We start from the raw sequence: 20564 nt of genomic DNA on the forward strand, positions 1-20564 counted from the left end.
AAATCCTCCATTCAGTAAGCAGAGTTGATACACCATGGGTCTTGTTTCTTCTATACCGGCCCCCCACTATGCCTCCCCCATGATTCTATTCTATACTATATCAATTCTTATCCCAAACACTTCACCCTAGTATCTGAACACCTTCCAGCCATACCTCCAGTAACAAAACCAACATTTTTCAGGGAGATGCGTATGTAATATTTGGAATATTTAAGTGACGATTGGCAATAATATCCTCTAGCTGTGAAAAAACAACTTAATCTCCATGGCCTACTTAGGGTAGATTCAGGAGGCCAGTCAAAGTTCAATGTAATATCGGCACTTGACCTGGGAACTGGACTGACACCATCAAGAACATTTTGGAGAGGCCAGTGAACAGGGGTTGTACTAGATGACCTCATGTGGTCCTTTCCAGCCCTACTTTCCTATGATTTTATGAACAGCTACAGGAAGGTTACAACTTTTGACATTAATATGGGATAGATCTGAACCAGTAACAGAAGTGAAAGACTTCAGTACACAATATCTCAAATATCCTGTTCTACATAGCATTCCTTTTCTAAGAGGTCACTTACACATACCCAGAGACACACACAGTTTGGTAAAACATGCAAATTTCCTTCTAGCTGCACCAAAAAAAAAAAGTTAGGATGAGATCTTTCACCTAAACCCAGAAGTAGAATGACATAATCTAACTACAGTTTGGCTAACAGGATCTATGTATGTTACCATCATTGCTGTATTTAACAACCAACTAACTTTGAAGAGGTATGAGGAAGATGAAGTTCAGGCTCTGGCTATTCAGATTCATTCAGTATTTCAACTACTAAGATGCTGCTCCCCAATACTGGAGCCAGCTCCATGACTTCACACCTAACATATCGTTGGAGTAGTGTTCAGAAATTATTCCCTAGTGTCTGTTCCTGTTTATATGGTGGACAGAAACAGAGTTCTGGATCTTTGGGAGAAGGGCTGGTGGGAAGAATAAAGAGGTGACCTGCCTCCATACAACTGGATTTTCTGTTCAAGAAAACACTCTGGAAAGTAATGCCTAAGAGTCCAAGTAAACAGCACTTCCAAGAAATAGCAAATCATGAGTAACATGGGAAAGAAAGACACAAAGAATCCCCATCCAAATTCTATAGCTAGGCCCCTAGGGATGACCTGCAGTGTGACAGGAGAGAGCTTCCAACAGCAGTCTTAAAACAGCATTAGAAATCATCATCCAAATAGCTTTGATCAATGCTTCAGAGACTCTCAGCAGCATTCCCTGCTCCCACTCAGCAGTGAGGGGTGCTGGGGAAAAGTCCTTCTTGTGAAGCCTACCTCTACGGGTCAAGAAAAGACACTGCAATATAACGGGTCCCTTTTGTGGTCGGAAGACCCTCATGATAATGTGTCAGGCGTCCTGGATGCATGAGTGTCCAACCCTTCCGAGGAGCTCGTACAGAGCAGTTGTAGCGCAGAAACCGGCAACCTCCTCCCTGCGTGAAATAAAACCAGAGAGACCCGAGCTAAGTGCCAGCAACTACATGTAAGAGAAATTATTCTGGCACTGTCCCAGCAGCCTTCAGAGTTCACTGACTCCTCCCTGATAGCCTGGGAAGCCCCCACTAGCTCCCATCTTGGGTCTGCCTCTAGGAAATTTTGCAATTCAAACATAGTTGCTAATTGGCAGGGATTTAGGAGGGTGTCAGCTGTCTAGGATGAACTGGGAGCTGCACTGGGTGGTCTAGTCTGAGACTGGACAGGGACACTTTCAGAATGCCCTTCTTCTACATGGACTCTTACCTCATAATCTATTCCTACATGGTTCAGGGCAATGTTGATGGTGAAGGTAGAGGCATCATGGTGAGGCACCAAGGAAGGTTGCTCATCAGGTCTGTAACGCACAACAAAGGCCAGCTCAAACTGTGTCTGCCGGAGAGAAAAGAAACCCATAAACATATTGCCAGTTACAGCTCTCAGAGGGCATTCAGCTATAGGTTATGGGTATATCGTTGGTGTAATATCCAAAGGTATTGTACTTTCTCACATACAACAACCCCCCCCCCCCCCCCCCCCAAAAAAAATAAAAAAAAAATAAAGCATGCATCTTATTTTTGGAAGGCAGAATGTACAATAAAGATTTTTCAGTCACGGCTGACTGTGTGACAGTGTCCAGGAAGTATGGTTTTCAATGCCTACCTTAGTATAGTAGCCCGGGTACAATTTCTCTGTGATGGGAGCAATGTATTCCAGAAGGAACTTGTACCACTCCCTTTCAAACCTTATTTGGTTCATGTGAATGTCAATAGTTGGGACGTTTTCGTATCCTCCTTGTATTCTGTTGTCCTGTAATTGAAACACCAGAGATATTTGATGATTAGTATCTTGAAGCATACAAATACTGGCTTCTGATAGTAACTTAATGTTATATCTCTAGCAGGCTTTCTAGGCCTGTGAAGTTGATTGCAGGCATTCATTAAGCCTAAGAATAAGCAGGTATTATAATCCCCATTTGACAGAGGGGTGCTCAGGGTACAGGGAGGTTAGGGCCCACATTTTCAAAAATGGTCACCATCTCAGATGCTCAAATATATACATGTGCAGCAATACCAGTAGAAGTCAATAGAAGCTGCTGAAGCTTGTGACCTCTGAAAATCCAGTCTACTTCATCTCAAACAGGGAAGCAGGAAAAAAAAAATCAACCAAATAATTAAAAATTTGGGCACAAGGACAAAATTATGTGGTGAGTCAGGTGCAGACCTGGAAATAGAACTCAGAGCCCTGACCCAGCCCCTTATTTTAGTTACTGCATTAAACAGTCTCCTGTAGTGCGCTGCAAATGCTACCAGATACTCACTGCAAGTGGCAAAAACTGTAACCCAGAAAGCCCCCAGTTTTCTTACCACATTCCCTCCAGCAGACCATTGGCCAAAATTCTCCATTTCTTCTACCAGCTCATCACAGGCGGTGTCAGTGAATATAGGGAACCAGTAAACATCTGGGCAAGGCTAGAGAAAGAGAAAGAACACATGAAAACAGGAGGAGGGTAAAAAGAGGCAGAGAGACAGAGCTGGACAAGAGGAAGAAAGCCAGATGTTTTAGGTAAGAGGAGGAAGAAAGGCGAGTTGAATGAACATTTAGGATTTGGTCATGCTGGGTTGGGTTCTGCCTTCTGATTCATGTGCCCACTTCCCAGTGGAATTGACAGACCCAAATATATGCTGCTGGCAGCAGGATTTGTCCCTAAGGACACTTGTAAACTAAGAGAGGATCACTATTTTTTGGACTGAAGTTCTCTGAGGCAACCCCATCTCCAGTGGAATTACTTCCTGCAGAAGCAGGAAGGCCTTGCTGAGGAACACGGACAGTACTTTCTTACCATCTCCACAAGCTTCCCTTTCAGGGCTGCAGTGTAGTTTTCATGGATGTACTTTTCTTCCCAGTCCTGTGGTAAAGACAAGTAAAAGGTCACTTCTGTGGAGCCTGGATATAGTATAAGGTCATATGCAGTCATAACCTTCCTTCTGTTTGCAGAGAGAGAAAGCAGAGGACAGTTCATGGGCTCTGAAACTCTGGGGCCCAAAGGTCTTTACGAGTCAAATGCCCTTCCTCAAAGCCCTGCAGTTCTGCTTCAGTGAAACCCTTACAGAAACAATCTCACATAACAGAGCCTGGATTTTCTATCTGATGAGAATGCTGGAGCCGGACCTTCTTACCCTACCCCAGTGTGACAGATCCACTCACCATGCAGGGTACCTCACCTCTGGGTTGCTGAAGATCTGCCAGAGGTCATTGTGAAGATGAGTTGTTTCATAATTCTCCAGAGAAAGTATATGTCCAAACGAATGCCGGTTTGTCAGGAACATGAAGACCCCCTGCAAGAGAGAGCAAACCAAAATCAGGCTGGGACAGCCCAGAGTGGACGATGGTGCAAGACAAAGTTCTGGGCCTCTTTCTGGTTGCAATGGTACCATGCCCCCATCCAGTCTGCTCCCAGCTGCCTGTCTAAAGTGTGTGTATGCAGTTCCCACTGACATCCATATTCAGAGCTGCATGGGTGGGTCAAAGGCAGATCTGATCTCTGGTTACAGTAGCCCCCGTCTGTATTTACAGGCCACAGGCAGAGATCCCTTCCCAGCTGGTATGCAGGATTTCATTTCTCCCCACAGAATAGGCACAGAGGTAACGGGGGCCCAAAACCTCTCATTCCTGTCATCTTCTCCCAGCCTCAGCTCCCTTCAAGTAGCCGCTTGCTTTTCTCTACTGACCCGATCCCGGACATTCTGGCAGAAAGCCATGTCTGCATCCAGCTTGCTACTCTGGAAGAGATTTCCTTGGTCGAGTTCAGATCTCAGGGTTTTGCCTTTTATCAGATAGATGTTGGAAATGTAGGGAACATTCCAGATCCCGCTGCAAGATGGCAAGAGGGAGGGTTAGACACAAAGCAGCAACAGGACAAAGACGGCGGGTCACTGCAGGCTCGCAAGTCAAGTACATGCCACCCCTGCTGGGAACCGTGGGGAAGAGGTGCATTGATAGGTGTGGCCCATCCAGGCAGTATTAGCAAGTGGCCCACACCTTTTGGGCCACACAAACCCTTGGCAACTGCAAAGGTCAAGGAACTATTGCCACATGTTCCTGTTGGGCACACCACTAAGGGCCTGAGCCACTTCCTACCAAGTCATTCCATAGATTTAAAAGGAACTAGAGCAACCATCAGGGCAAAAGCCAACTCTCACATCAGAATATTACTACAACACCCTAAATCCTTAAATCAGGACCTCAGCTGTGCTGGTTGCTATACAGAGGCAGCCACAGAACAAGAAGTTGGTTACAGTTCTCTCTCCAACCTCCGTTGAGGGATCTGAACCTTTCAAAAACATCAAGTATCCAAAAGGCTCTCTGCAATACCCTCCTCTCCATTTCTAGTAAAGCTAAGGGGCAGACTTGCTGCTCCCATCCCAAAAAGCAGTGTAGTACATAACTACCCATTGAGGCCTCTCACATAAGTAGAAGCTGCAGGATTGGGTCTCAAAGGGCTAAGGGCTAGACTGAATCCTAAACATATCAGTATAAACAGTGTTGCTATTTTTGAATATCAGCTTGTCACAAGATCAATTAAAAAAATCCTGCAGCCACCCAGCAAAATGCCATGCAGGAACCCCAGGAAAAGCCCCTCCAGGCTGCACTCAGCATCACCAGTAAGACTGCATACTTACAGCACTATGCATCTGAGAACCACACAGAGCTTTGCAAACACTGTGTCCTAAAGGATGGGCTCACATGGGATAATTAACGCCCATTTGTCTATTGTTCATAGGGATAGGATGTGGATAGGAGGGTGAGGTACATGTGAGGAGGTCAGGTGACTTGTCCAAGGTCAGACCATGAATCTGTGATCCAGGACCCCTAGTGCTCAGCCCCCAGCTCCAGCCACTGGACCATATTCCTTCTAGTGTGTATGGCAGCTAAAATAGCTCCAAACTGAGAGACCAACCTTCCTTTCCTTTTCTTATATAGTGACTGTCTATTACTCTTGTACCTGGCTTCCAGTTAGCTTTAAACTGATTTAAAGCTACAAGCTCCCCAGCTGCTGAGTTTGTACCAAGCCAACCTTGCATAGAAAGGATTCTGACTGACAAGGAGATCTTGCCATACTCACACCCTCCGCCTTTGAACGATATCCACGTAGTCCTCCGAGCGGGCATAGTATCCCTCAGGGCTCAAGGCCCCCCAGAAATTTGACCACAACTTCCCATGACGGCTCACCAGTGGGGCAATCACCTGCCTGTGGGTACAAGGGGAAGGAAAGATTGTAGGGAAGGGTTTTACCATGGGAGGGCAAGTGAAGGATTTCCAAATCTGAAGGCCATGAGGAGCCATTCTCCCCATACATACAGATACTGCTCTCACTGAGTGTGACAGAGGTACCTGTGTAAGGAAGGGCAGGCTTCAGCCTTGAGCCTGTACCTAACTGCAGCCTGTAGTCAGTCCACTCTGAAACATAGTCCCTGGCTCCTGCACAACCTTTTTCTTAAAGATGGGCAGGGGAGGGAGGGGTAAAAATATTTCATTCAAGACCATTCTTGCCCTTTTCTACTCTACTTGACTTTTCAATATTGCAAGCATACTTAAAACTCTGAACCACAGATGGGCAAAGAAAGGAGAATCAGGTCCCATTCACAGCCTCTGTGGCTTGGAAGTTTCTAATGACCTGTGATCTTAAAATTAATTCCCTAGACCAATACTGTAAACCAGTCTTGCATTACTGAAGTCAACAGAGCTCCTTTACACTGGATCTGTCTTTCTGAATCCAACTCTTTTGCACTTTTTCTTCCCAGTCCCTAGACTCCCACCCTGGATTCATATCCAGATTTCCCTGTCTCTACAGTGGGCCATACCAATAATCTACACCTGAATTTAAACCTCGACTTCAGGATGTTTGAAATGTGGATCCAAATCTGGATTATAACCCAAATCTGGATCGGAAAAAATTATTCTGATTCTTGACCATCTGTTTCCAACAATGTAGGTTGAGTTGGTCTCTGCTCCAAAAAGGGAAAGGCAAAATCAGGGATGTTTTTACATCTAAGGCCTGCTGTTTGGGTCCAACTCTATGGTAACCAAGCCTTACATTCCATTCTCAGCAATGTTCTCTTATCCCTTCCCTATTTCCCAAGGATGGAGGCCGTCGCCATGTCACTCCACCCGAAACCTGCCCAGTAAGGACTGCTCAAATGGAACGACTCACTTGTTCTGTTCAATCAGGATCCGCACAGTCTCCGGGTTCTTCAGAACCACATCAGCATCCAGGCTGAGGTAATACTCACAGCTGGGGTCCTGTCTGCACAAATCCCTACAAACAGAGTCCAAAGTTCAGGTGGAAATCCACTTGGGACAGAGCAAGAATTAACAGGATAACAGGAAAGGCTTTTACAATGATCAGGGCTTTCTCTTGGAGGATCATGGTGTTTTTCTTCTCCGGTTTGTGACTGCAGATCTACCCCTTGCCCCACATCTGGGGAAGGGAGCTTTAAAACCCTATGTCTGAGCAAAGAAGTAAAAGGTATCTGGTTATTTCCCTGCAGAAGAACCCTGCCATGAATGAAAAAGTGTGGCTCAGATCATGAGATTTTCTCTGATAGGAGGGGGTGTGGGCTGGGGGAGGTTGTTGCTCTGGAAGATTAAATGAACAATGAACATGATCCATCTGAGGCCAGAATATTTGCACACAGGCTGTGGGAGGCTGTTTCTTTCACCTGCAAATCTAGCCTGGCTTTTATATACATCAGCTGGACAGTATCATGGGCCAAGACATTTCCTGCCAAGGACAGTATGCAGGCTGGCTGCAGAGTGGGGAAGCTGATGCCACGTGGTCAGGGGGTGGATTTTGTGAGAGAGGCTTTTCAGAGCAGCTGGTCAGAGAACCTCTTCTGCAAGGGGGAGGCTTTCAGTGCTGTCAGTCCAGACAAGTTCCATCTAAACAAACACATTAGGGGAAGTGCAAGTGCTCTTCCAGTGTTACGCAAGGCCCCATTGCTAAATCCGTATTACCCCATAGAACTACAAAGCTATGCCTGAACCTTCTTCTGTGCCCTTCTGTTCTAATGCCCATGGACCACCTAGCCTGGATGCAAGAAGCCCCTCCTAGTAAGGAGAAGCTTGTGTTGCTGAGCCTAGACTGTAGGTATGTTCCTGAAACCTGTCCATTCCCCCCAGTCTCTTCCCTTACATGCCCAGGTGACGGGCTTCAGCATTCTCCAACTGCTCATCTGGCCCAATCACTTTGATGGCGTGATACTCTTTGCCGTGCTCCTTGACAAATGTGTCCACCTGTAACCGGTGATGTTCCTCCTACACAGAAAGGAAAATGAGCCAAGAGTAAGCTACCAGTGCCCACAGGAGCCAAGTCAAAGCTCACCAGCAGGCCAGCTTCAGAGACTCTGGCAGTGCCAAAGTACATGATCTGTACTTTTCCTTCCTTCTTCATAGCTGGAGAGAGGCAATGCATGTACCTCTAGCAAATGAGCACATCAGCTGTGTCTCACTTACAGACCCCTGGAGTTTGGGGAGAGGTTGCAAAAGCTTCTGGGATGTGGCAGGGGTTATGCTTTCCCTTGTTTGCCAGCACAACCGAGAGCTGATGTGACTTACATGGTTGTGAATGAAGAGCTGAGTCCGTTTCTTTGGGTAGTGGAGGGTCTGAAGCCTCTTAAGGAATTGGGAGAAGAAGGGAGTGGGCTGCTCGATAAAAATCCCTATCAGAATGAAGGGCAACTCCTCATCCTGCATTCAACAAGACAGATAGAGACATGAGGGCCACCATTCAGCTCCAAACCCCTGCCCATACCTCCCAGCCTCCAGGGAAGCTCCAGAACATTTTGAGCTGCAGACATAGGAACTCTCTTCTGTAGCTTTGCACCAGGTCAGTCCTTACCTTGTACCCGGTGAGACTTCTTCCATCTTCGTCACACACAGTGCAGCCTGTCTCAAATGTCCAGATCCGTGGTATGTAATTTCCCAGGTAGTTCAGCTGCAGCTACAAAAGCAAAGCCCCCAAGCTCTAGCTCGTCTCAGACCAGTTCCATCATCAGCCTCGAGTCCCTTCTCCCCCTTGCAAGAAAACAACTGACATGGGTACAGGGCTGGAGGTCTAGCTTCATGTAGTGGAGAATACTGATGGTGTTGAGACAGTGCATGATGTGGAGCAACAGCACAATTCAGTCCCCATGGGCCATCAGACCTTGGCATCTAGGTGCTGAGACTGGTAAGAAGTGGACCAATGGTGACAGTTAGTGCTGTGCATACCCATCCAGTCAGAGCCTGACCACAACCACAGGCTTATGACATGTTGGACCTGAATGTTCATTATGTGACGACACTTGATCTTGGTTTGAACCAAGGACCCAATATCAAAGAGCTCCCTATTTTGCCAATGTATCTGGTGTCATCCAATCCCCACTGAATTACAGCTCTCTGGGGGGATCAGATAGTAGGTGGAGATAGGACCCTAATTTCCCAGCAGTCCCCCAGGATTCACTTCAGTAACTCTACCCAGAAAGAGATCTGTTGCTATGAGTTCACACCTAACCTCTCTCTCCAGACTCCTGCTTACCTTGGTGGGTCCATTGCCATGAATCATCACAGGGAGGGTGTCATACAGTAAATTTCTTGCTCTCACTCGGGAATTTTCAAACTTCAGAACCACCTCATCTGGAAATCACATCACAGCAGCATTATCTGTAGGATGTTTTAGGAGCAGCTGACAACGTCCCGACTTACCTGACGCTCTGCTGCAAACTGTAGCTGGAAAGGTTGTGGAGGGTGGGGGAAAAAAGCTGGTCAACCATCTACTGGCATTTGGGTGATACAGACCATGTTGAACAGGGAGTGGAATTATTTAGGGTGTTTGAAAGGGAGTGGAATTAGGAAGGAAGGGGCTGAGCCAAAGGAAAGTATCACTAAAACTTTCCTAGAAGGTGAAACCATTAAACTGTCAGGCAGTCTCCCAAGAGCAACTGGGGCTCTTTAAAACAGGAATAGGTAAAGAATATGTTGTTCGGAACTGCTCAGCACCAGCACAGTGCTGGGAAAGATCCATCTCTGAATTGTGCACTTCCTTCACAGTCCCAATGTCTTCCCCTCTGATCCATCTACTCACAGAATCCCTCTGAATGCAAGGGGACTGATCAGGGTGTATGCTTAGCAAAGCAAAATCTTCCAAGAAAAGGACTAGTCTAGACAAACTCCAGTCACTCCCTGGTATGCTAAGAACAAGCCCTCCAAACACCCTAGTGATAAAACCCAAATGATGAAAATCAGGCGAAAAGAATATAATAACACCAAATAAATCCCTCACTCCCTTGCCTCAGGAAAAGACATGGGTAGATTATTTTGCCAAGGGTGGAATAACCGAATGGCTGAAAGCACATTGTGACCTAGCGCTTACATGGCGTCTGGCTTCATCTCACCTGCTTCCCACTTCTTACATCTTTCAGTCCAATGCTGTGAACAAGGCAGCAGGGGTTGTGTTATTACCTGCCAACAGGTTCCTCCTGCTTTCACTGCCCAAAACTAATGTCATTTGACATATGTGGCGATCGAAGCAGTGAGGAAGTGTGGAAGGGAAAACCTGACTGCCTTCTTACACACAGGGACAGGATCAGATCACAAATTCAGTTTGGGCACAGTGGGGAAAGAAAACAAATTGCAGGATCCTGGGGCAAAGCAGTGAACCAAAACCTGGTTTCAGCATGGGTTTGCATGTTAGCTACTTCTGCCCCCGTGCAACTCTTGTGTATCAGCAGGCAACTGCCTTGCACTCTCCTCTCACCTAATGCTCCATTCAGGTTTTGGAAGATCCGGCTTCTTCGATCCAAGCTGATGTTGATACTTTCCTTTAAACAGTGAAATAAAAGACCCCATTTAGACTACGAACAGCCATGTGCCCTACCAGCCCATGCGCCCCATTATTCAGTGCAGGTACAAAAGCAGGGACCTGATCTTTTGCTAGAACAAATCAATGTAGCCCCCTTACCTCTCAAACCTTTAGGAGCTCTCGTATTTTCACTGAAGTAACACTGATTACCTCTGTCCTTTCCTAACATCTCACTATTATTAGTGAAGTCTTCTTCTTTGCAACTCCTGGTAACAGCCTCATCCTCCCAACACCAAGCCTTAGGGAGGCTCCATCTGCTTTTAGATCTCATCTGAAAATGTAATTTTCCTTGCCTATGCCTCCTTTCCTCTCTCTGCTATTTGTTGTCCCTCGTGCTTGGAGACAATTTCTGTGATGGTCCACGTGCTGAATTAGGTGGTACTGTACTCCCCTGATTACCTGCATATCCTCCAATAAACCTTCAAACCCTTCCAGTGAGTCTCAGCTTCAGTCTGCTCTGAGCAATTCTTCCTTTTCCAAATTATCCTATGTAAGGCAAAGCTGGATAAATGAACAGCGTGAAGCTTTACTGGGCAGGATAATAATATAGGCAAATAAACACATTGAGGGCACTTGCCAGCCTGTGCAGCCACATATAAGCTGCATGTCATAACATATTTAGCAGTGCAGGCCAAGCATAAACATCCTTTGTGAACACAGTCTTGCTTCCACCCTCTTCCTGTCACAGAACTATGCTCATCTCAAGTGCTGTTCGTTACTACTGCTGTACCACAGCTCAGCGAGTTTGACAATCTGCATTTACGCTGTGCTGCTCAGAGCCATGCTGTGACCGGAGTTTGTCAGGTTCACATCCAACTTGCATGCCAACAGCTTCTACAAGTCATCCCCCCACATAAGGGAGGGGAAAAGTGCTGGTAGCTGGTTTTTGAATTCCTGTCAGTGGAATTATGCTAAGCTGATATGGCATTGAGAATATGAGACGGAAACTCATGTTAAAGCTTATGAGCTAGACTCAGACCCAATGGGATAAGCAAAACCATCTCCACTCACTGCTCCTGTCTTTTTGCATATACTTCAGATGAAAACTGAGGACTCAATTGTTTTCTTTTACGACTGTAGTTTTGTTTCCTTATCCTCAAGCCCTGAAACGATCCTTTCTTATCTAGTTTCAAACACTCCACAATAATATTTATTTGTTCAAAACAATACACTTTTCCTGATTGTAAGATATTGTTGGTATTAGTATTCAGGTACAATGAACCTTGGTTTAAAAACACTTGCAGAACACAGGACACTTTAGAGGAGAAACAACGGGAAGGATAATACAAGGGTGGGCCTGTAAGGAAACATGTTAGTGCTAATCAAATTGGAAACTGAATTTGCCAATAACCATTTGCATGCACAAATGCCAACAGAGGCATCATGGGGAGACAAAGTGAAGCCCAGGAGGACTCTATAGTAAGAGGTAACCTAAGGAGAATGAGCTGGGGAGATGAGCTCAACACCTTTTCTTCCAGTTGGAGATAGATATAATTGCACCAAGTATGTCTGAAGCAACAGGACTCCCTTACACGTACCCTTTTCTCTGGATCCAGGAAGATATTGGTGTAGAAGAGCTGGTCGCTATCATTGTCCTGTCCTTTCCAGTCCTCCACCAGCTTGTTCAAATTTGGAGCATAACCTATAAATCCTGTGGGAACAAGGCAATGAGTAAAACGAACGACAGGGCTTTTAGTTCAGCTGCAGAAGGGAATGCCTTGAGGGCGTCCTATAGAATTACAGTCTCAGTCCTTCTGCCAAGAAAGTATCTAATCTCAGTCCTCATATACACATGGACACACGTGTGTCTCAATCTCCCTGCAACAAAGCAAAGACAGCATCACATTCTTTGCTATATCAAACAGATCATCATTTGGGATAGAATCCTTCAAGTTCAGCACAAAAATGTACCAACTCCTTTATCCTGTGCTAAAGGAGTTTCCTAGTGAGCTATAAGTAATGGGTTCTTATCCTCCATGAGGACTGCAACAAGAGAAAAACATGCTCATGCATGATTGTCTTGTGTGTTATGACTGTGCACACACAGTTCCTATCACCACTAGCTCCATCAGCATGCTGTTTTCCAGACCCCCCATTATATTTCTCACAAATCTGCTTTTCCCAAAGCCATGTCTAATGGCAATGCAATACCGGGAGATGCCAAATTGATTCTTACCTCCAGAGCCCAGGAAGCGCTTGCCATCTCGCACCTGGGGGTACTTGGCTTCCAGCCTTCGGTCAGGATAGATGAAGTTCTCTGCTGAAAAAACCACCTTGCTCTTGGCCTGTTTGAACTTCTTCAGCAGTTCTGCAGGGCCCGATGCAAAGAGCACATCATAGCTACAGGGCAACAAAACAAGGGAAATGGAGGGAATGGAGCTAAGAGTGTGTAAGTAACTGAGAAACTCTAGAAATCCTTATTTTCCTTGTGCTATAGCCCCTGACATGATTATTGGTCAATTATGGGGCAGCAGGACTCCTACAGTGGAGCATGGCACTTAAAGCCATCAGTGAAACATAAGGCCAGATGGGATCTCAAGAGGACAGTCTAGTCTCTTCCTGTGCCCAGAGGCAGGATCAAGCCTACCTAGACCATCCTTCACAGATGTTTAGCTCTCCTGGAAAAAGCCTCCTGGGAAGGAATTCAACAGGCCCCTGGGTCGTCTGCCCCAGTGTTTCAGTACACTTACGGTTAAGAAGTTTTCCTAATGGCTAACCCAAATCTTCTGGGCTGCAAACTAAGCCCATTTCTTCTCATCCCTCCCCCAGAGGACATGGGATTCATCACCATCCTTGCTGTAAACAACATTTTCCACGTTGGAAGATTGTTACCAGGTCCCATCCACTCTCCCAGGCTTCTCTTTCCTAGACTAAACAAATGCATTTCCTTCAACCTTTCCACCAAGGTCACATTTCCTAAACCTCTGATCATTCTCGTTGTAGACAAATGGGAAGAACATCTTTCTTAAAGTGTGATGGGGATGCCTTGCCAGAGATGAGGAGAGGAATAGTTGCCTCCTGTATCTTACACATGACCCTCCTGCCAGTGCATGCCAGAATGAGGTCTGCCTTTAATTGCAGCAAGGCTTGTTTTTCCAAAGTAACCTACTGTGAGCAACAGCTGCTCATTTCACTGGTGGATATAGCTCCCTGCATCACCACTCACTGCCCCTGGGTCTTCAGTACTTCAGTGCAGGTTCAGCATGTCCTCAGAGCCTGGACTCTTCTCCATATCATCCATCAGTCTGGTCTTTTTATTTAGTTCTTGTGTTCAGTTGGCAGACTGGCTTTTGGCTCCCATGACACCTGTCACCTTGCAGGCTGCCTCTCCTCATAAAGCAGATACTTCTGTTGGGAAAGGCCTGGCCAAAACTAGAGACTCAGGCTATTGATCTCTTGGAGACAGAAGGCCAAGCTCAGTCCTGGCAAAGGCAGTGGTAACACAAGGGCTGGACTTGGTCCACTGAATGAGAACTTCCCAGTTGGCATGGATGTATTTAACATTAGCATCCAGCTAAGCTCAGCAGATCTTGGAAGACAGGAATTCAGGAGGTCTGCAAACACCTTCCTCAGGCAACCTCCTTTCTCGGTTAATTCCCCATTGTTAAACTCTTGCCTCACATGACCCCAGGACTCGGCTCCTGGCAAGTCCTTTCCAACCCATTACCTTTCCGTGAAGAGGATGATCAAGTCCTCCTTGTCTGCATGCTGCTTCAGAGCTGATTTCAAGAGACGCACCTTCTGCCCACCCCCAGCCGCCGCCTTGTCATCTTCACCGTGCCACTCCTCATCCAGGCCCAGCACCTAAATGGTTCAGCATATTTTTTAACCAAGGGCTCAGTCCCCCAGCAGGCATCACCCTCAGAAAGCCAGGAGTGTTCTGGCTGTCGGGGGAGCAAACTGCTCTCTCACTGCTGGCCCCCATGGCCAGGAGCACAGGGCAGCTCACAGCTACATTGGTCTTAGCCCTCCCAGTGCAAGTAGGTAGGGAACGGTATAGGGATACTGAAAATGGCAGAGGCAAAGCTCCCACTGCACCACCTTGTGCTACTCAGAGTCCCTGAAAGGCATGGTGCAGGCATACGGCTGCAAAGAGTTATGCTACAGCAGCTCTGTATGGAATGACCAAGGCTGGATCTCCAGTGTTGTTCAGACCATGCTTCCCCTCACCCTTGGGACACGATAACTTCGCATTGCGTCATGATGCAAGCACTGTGTACTGCAGCTACCTTTGGAGATTCATGTGCCATAGATGTCACCTCAAGCTATCAAGCAGTTCATCTCAGCCACAACAGCTTCAGGGAACATCCTCACTGGGTCAGTTCTCTTGGTTACCCCTTATGGTCATACCCCCAACCCCTCCCAGAAGTTCCTCGTTCATTGCCCCCTGGAAGTTGCTGGACATCACCTGGATTTTGTAGTTGAAGAACTGAGCTGATCTCTTGAAACGCGTGAATCCCTCAGTCTCCTTAGTGGCCACTGTAAGAACCAGCAGGTTTTCTGTAGACAGAAGAAAGCAGAAGAGAAAGAGAGAGATGCTCACTGCTTTGTTTTGCAGCTTGCCAGGTCACCCTAAAAATGGCTTTCCTAGGAGAAACTGAATCCAGGTTGAGATAGCTTAAATGAACAACTGTCCCAATAGAGAGAGGAAACCTGAAGCACAGGAAGGTTAAGGGATGCTCTCAGCACCCCACTGACACCGATCTAGGAATGGAACCCAACTCCTTTTCTTCTCTAACCACCCCATCTGTTTGCAATAGTCTGTGTTGTTTCCTTCACTGGGACAATACAGGTCTGTGAAAGACCGTGAGAAGAAGCATCTAACCTGAATGTATGATCAAAGTTACTGGTCAGGACTGAATTCTATACATACAGTGCCTGCTAATCCATGTGAGTCAGGTGCTTATACCTCTTGGAAAAGAGGTTGTCCTAAATTACAGAGTTGGAACTGTTTACTTCCTGGATTCTACTGGTGGGAGCCGAGCCAGAGGTCCCCAAAGGCATAAAACCAGTCTGGAGACCCCCAACATTGCTCCACTGAAGGTGTCAGTTAGCATAGCATAGCCAGAAAGGGCATACATAGCAAAGATACTCTGAAAACTGCAGTGATTTTTGGGGGAGAATCTAACTAATCCCAGTGAAATCAGCAAAGCAATTTCATTTTTTGCTGATGCAACTGAGATTAGAACCTGGCCTGGTATGGAAATGTGAAAATGAATCAAGTTATTTTTTTCATTGTATGGCATTTGGGATGTAAGCAGAAACCATTTTTTTTTTTATTGATATCAAATATAAATCTTTGTTTCCTCACAGAGAGATAAAAGGAAGTGGAGGTGAAAAAAATCCACTATTGTAAGAAACTAGATTACTTTTAAAGCATCTAATCAGTGCAATTGCTTCCCTTCACCTCTCAGTGCTCCCCTCTTTTCTCAGTGAGCACTTACACAATCATAGGGAAGAGCAGAATTTGTCCAGCTGTTATTTTTTTCTAGGCTGCTGCTCTGATTTTCTGCTGCATTCCAGATGTTTTTCCTATTGCATATAGGAATGGAGGCTGTGGCCTGAGTAAAGTCCAATCACAATTTTTCCTTCCTGCTCTTGGATTTTCATGCCCAGCTTCTTAAACTTACAAAGTCAAATCTTTATGTTCTTTTTTTTCCCCAGTTATTACAAAACACTGTGGGAATTTCTGGAATTATCTTTTTTTGCTGGAAGAATTAAATTCTCTGTTTTTGAGTTGGCATTCATGTTAACACTTTTACCTCAGCAGGAATGCACATAGTTTTGTCCAAAACCCATGGGAGGATCTCTGGCAAACTGAATGGATCAGCAAACAGTATCGGGAATAACTGGTTGGAACACAGGACCATTTGGGGGGGACATGGCAGGTGTACCTGGGGAAACTGGAGAACTGCATTTCCCAATGGATGTACCATATGCATTTATCCGACACAGCTGGATGTGTTTCCTGATCAGCGTTGCCAACTGCCAGTAAATTTACTGCCTCTCAGTAAAAATCAGGCCAAAAATGCCTTCTAGTAAAGTTAGTAAAAAATCTAACTGTTCAGTAAAAACACTAACCAGCTTGACTAAGCATCAAAGAAACCATTAACAACAGGCTAATAGAAGGCAACATCCTGCACCATAATACCTCCGACAGCCCAATCCCCAACCTGATGTAAGGCTGGGGGTTGGGCTGTCAGAGGTATTATGGTGCAGGATGCAGTCAGGGGAATCACGGTATGGGGTAAGTAGTGACCCTCTAGCTGGGGTTGGGGGGAGGGGGTAGGAACAGCAGGGTAAAACCACTACTATAGTCAAGCACGCTTGCCAACCCAAGAAAAATAAATTACTGATTTTTTTTTTTTTTTTTACTTTTTTTTAGTATGGTTGATGTTAAACCCTACATCTGAGCCCAGCCCTTACACCTGGGCCTGGCAGCAGAGGGCAGGCCAACAGAAGAGTTACCTTTACATTATATAAAACATAAATCAATAAAAACATGCGTCAGTGGTAAGGTTTGGCTGTCAGTGACTAGCTGGCAGACTGTCAATGAAATAAATAAATCCGGGGTTGGTAACCCTGGCCCCAGTACCTCTGGCTACTGGACAAGAGCTGGATTTCTGGCTGGACCTGGAACTTTGTAGAAGTAAAATGGTGAAGTGCTAAATACTAACTGAGAGCAGCCTTGGCAGTCTTTGGGATATGGACAAAACTATAGCAGAGCTGCAGGGGAAGATTTGGAACTGGGGTAATGAAGGCAGTGTGGTATTCCCAGCTGAGGAAGAAGAGAAGTTACAAAGAAGTCCATAAGATCCTTGACTCCCATCAGAAGGAAATGCAGAGAAAGATTATAGCCAAGAAGAGACACTCAAGTTTGATTCAAAGTCTGTTTTGCTGAGCACTTCTACAAGATAGACAGGACAGTGGCAGGATTTGAACTCTACCTAAACCTAGCCCTCAAACCTAGCTCATTTGCCAGCACAGACAGGTCCCTAATTACGTTCTTCTGTGTGCTGTCTAGCCAGAGGGGGTAGATTAGTCAGGAAGGTATGTAGCTCCCCAGGGAATACAGTGAAGCTGGCAAGGTCTCCAGCCATATACTGGCATGCAGAGCACCAGGGCAGTGCCTGGCTTTTCAGAGCACCTGGGACGCTGCCAGTGAGAGGAGCACATGGGGAGGGAGGGGGCTGCACAACAGACATGACCTTCCAGCCCCCGCTGTGGCAGAAGACAGACGGTGGCAGACAGAGAAAGACAGACTGTATAGGAGCCCAGCTGCTGCTCCAGCCTGAATGCCCAGGGAGGACGGAGAATTTCAAACCAGACAAAGCAGGAATTCACCCTCCTGTTGTTGCCCTGAGCCAACAAGCTGTTCATGCCTGTTTCATGCCACTTCCCGAATGCTGCTGCACCAGATGGCACCTCTGGAGGGAGAGCAGGAGGCTCTGGGATGGACAGGAAGAGGTGTCCGATTTCCAGGCTAGAGAAAGGACTCACTGTGCAGCATGGAAATTCAGCGGGGTGGGGGAAGAGCCAGAGCAAAGCCACAGTCCTCCTCTGCAAGAGGAGAGCCCAGGCAAACCCCTCATTAAAGATTCCCTTCTTGGCACTTGTCTGGGGGTGAAGGGCTTTAGAGACACAGAGCAGGATTCCCACACTGAGGAATCCTGAGCAGCAGCGAGATCTTTCCACCCCAGGAGACTCTTTCGGCCTCCACCTGAGCTAGGCAGCTGCTGCCGCCTGCTCCTTTACCCGCTTGCTTCCTCAAATTTAGGGCTGCAGACTTCGCATAAATCAAAAGGCAACTTCAAGAACTTTCCGAGAACGCCCGTCCCCTGCAGCCTACACAAAGCCTTCTGTGCAGGCCCTCAAACCCCCTCCCTTCTCCACGTCATCAGTGCAGCTCCTTACTTCTTCTTCCAGACACATCTCACAGATGAGCCAGCCCACAAAGACCATCACCCCAAACCCTTCTCGCACGCTCAGTCTTGCAGGGAGGCAGTATCATAACCCTCAAAAGCAACTTTGTCCTTGCACACCTTCTGTCCCATGTTAATTGTGGCCTACCGAAACACCGCTTCATTTCTGTAAAGCACGGTCATCCAAATGCTTCCCCCCAGGCTGGCAGCTAGATACCGGAGGAGTCCACGGCTCAAAGAACTGCAATGTGTGGTAGCACTGGGTTCAGGGACTGGGACACGGGGAACCTGAGATTTACCCCCAGCTCTACCAGTAATCTGCTGCATGGCATTATGCCAGTCACGTCATGCTTTGTGCCTCAGTGTCCCCATCTGTAAACTGGGGGAAAATGATGCTTACCAGTCTTTATAAGGAACTTTGAGCAATGTGGGTGAAAAGCACCATTGCAGTGACATTATCTCACATGAATACCGAATGCACCAAGATACTGTTGACACGATTGTATGTCTTTCTACCAGAAATGTGGGTTTCCCAGAAAATTCTGACTTGGAAAATTTTCCAGAAAAGTTTCCAACGCCCTAAATACAGCGTGATCTGATTTAGCAAGATTATTTGACTTGTTTTTAGTAAACAAAACTAAAAAAGTACCCTCATTGTTAATTTTATGTCCCAATAGCCACAAGTATTTGAACTGAAATATTTGATTAGGAAAAAAAATAAATACAGCACACTTAATGTGGTTTAAATGTTATATTCAAACCAATTCAAAGCTTTATGGGGAAAGAAATTATTTTTATGGGAATACTTGCAAAAATGTAAAGACCATACTATACACAATAGCATGTACTTTCCCTTACATTGTCCATTTAAATTTAAGAAAAAACCGAAGGTGCTGAAAACTGTTGACACACTAAGTTTAGGATACCCAAAGAACTGTGCACGATATGCCACGCTTTGGTTTTGATTTGACCTGTGCAACCAGTCAGGTCAATTCATAACATGAGTTTTGGTTTGCAGTATTATGCGAGTGTATTTACCCTCCTGTTTACAAATCAATAAAACATATGTACTTTCTCATGCTCTTCCTAGGGATAATCACCTGAAAAACATTAATTACAACTCTGAACCGGCCAAGCTTGCCCAATATTGTATGGGCATCCACTCATTGTTACTAATGAATGTTATGAAACAGTGAATTTTTAGAAATGGAAAATTTCCCACAGAAAAATAAAGCACTGGAAAATTTTCTACCCCACATCTCTGCTTTCTACATCAATCAACAGAGATTGGTCTCAACTGGGCCTTACCCACTGGGCCTCACTGCCCTCTACCAATGGCCCAGATCTGTACACCCAGTACATGCCAAACTCTTGCTAAAAGCAGCGAGAGTTTGGGGTGCACAAGGAATGCAGCCTGTGACCCACAGTACGTGCTGAAAGGCTGCTCTTACTGCAGTCACCGAAGGGCACAGCTACCAGCAAGTATGGCACTGCTTTGACCAAGCTGGTAGAGGTAAAATGCCCTCACCACCCCCTGCTGTGTGCCTGCAGTTAACCTGGGACAAAGGGGCCTTACAGCAGAATATCTGTCACACAAATTTAGGGGAATGCGCTAAACCAAACTAGCTGCACAGAACTATTTCAGTAGAGAAGCAAAGCACGCACGTCTATAGGAGAGAGTTCAACCCGACCCACAAACGGCACACAACACAGGCCTCGCTGTTTTGAACACGTTCTCTTGCCCCTTTGAGGACCCCCATGTCCCCCTCCCAAGGGCGAGAGGAGAGGTAACTCCTCTCCTCCCTGCGATGGAGCCTGATGCCCCGCGTCTCACTTCAAGCCCCACTTGCAGGCATCGATCCGACCCTGCTGCCACGCGCCAGCCGTCCTAAACCAAACGAATGGGTGGTCTCCGTCCAGGCCACAGCGGACAGAGACCCCCATCGCAGCAAAACTGGCCACCACCCTTGTCGTTTCTGCTGGCCACGCACGGAAGGAGGCTGCTCCTTCGCCTCCTAGCCGCTCTCCCCCTCAGGGCCGGGGGAGGCCGTGCCAGCCCGGCTGTCCCCGAGAGCCCGCGCATGGAGCTGGCAGGAGAGACCTCTCCGGAACTCCTCCAGCGCCAGCCCCTTTGTTCACGGCAGCTCCGCGGGTCATGGGGGCGAGCCAGGTCCTCCCCGCACAGCTTGCGGCGGGCGGCAGCGCCCAGCGCCCCT

General features: G+C 46.7%; 1 protein-coding gene across 1 annotated transcript; it reads right to left on the reverse strand.

Moving 5' to 3' along the window:
• Window positions 1–90: 90 nt before the first annotated feature.
• PLOD1 (procollagen-lysine,2-oxoglutarate 5-dioxygenase 1) lies at window positions 91–18388 on the reverse strand. The gene is made up of 19 exons (XM_019541711.1): window positions 18341–18388; window positions 14835–14984; window positions 14094–14230; window positions 12603–12766; window positions 11965–12077; window positions 10322–10385; window positions 9104–9201; window positions 8426–8527; window positions 8143–8274; window positions 7721–7842; window positions 6740–6844; window positions 5651–5776; window positions 4257–4398; window positions 3750–3863; window positions 3368–3433; window positions 2892–2996; window positions 2188–2334; window positions 1792–1917; window positions 91–1484 (listed from the first exon to the last, which is right to left on the reverse strand). Exons 1-19 carry the CDS (start codon window positions 18386–18388, stop codon window positions 1329–1331), a joined length of 2217 nt encoding a protein of 738 aa, XP_019397256.1. The 3' UTR covers window positions 91–1328.
• Between the last annotated feature and the right edge of the window lie 2176 nt (window positions 18389–20564).

Source organism: Crocodylus porosus, unplaced genomic scaffold (genome assembly GCF_001723895.1).
Source record: "Crocodylus porosus isolate Cpor-Errol unplaced genomic scaffold, CroPor_comp1, whole genome shotgun sequence".
Classification (NCBI taxonomy): Eukaryota; Metazoa; Chordata; order Crocodylia; family Crocodylidae; genus Crocodylus; species Crocodylus porosus.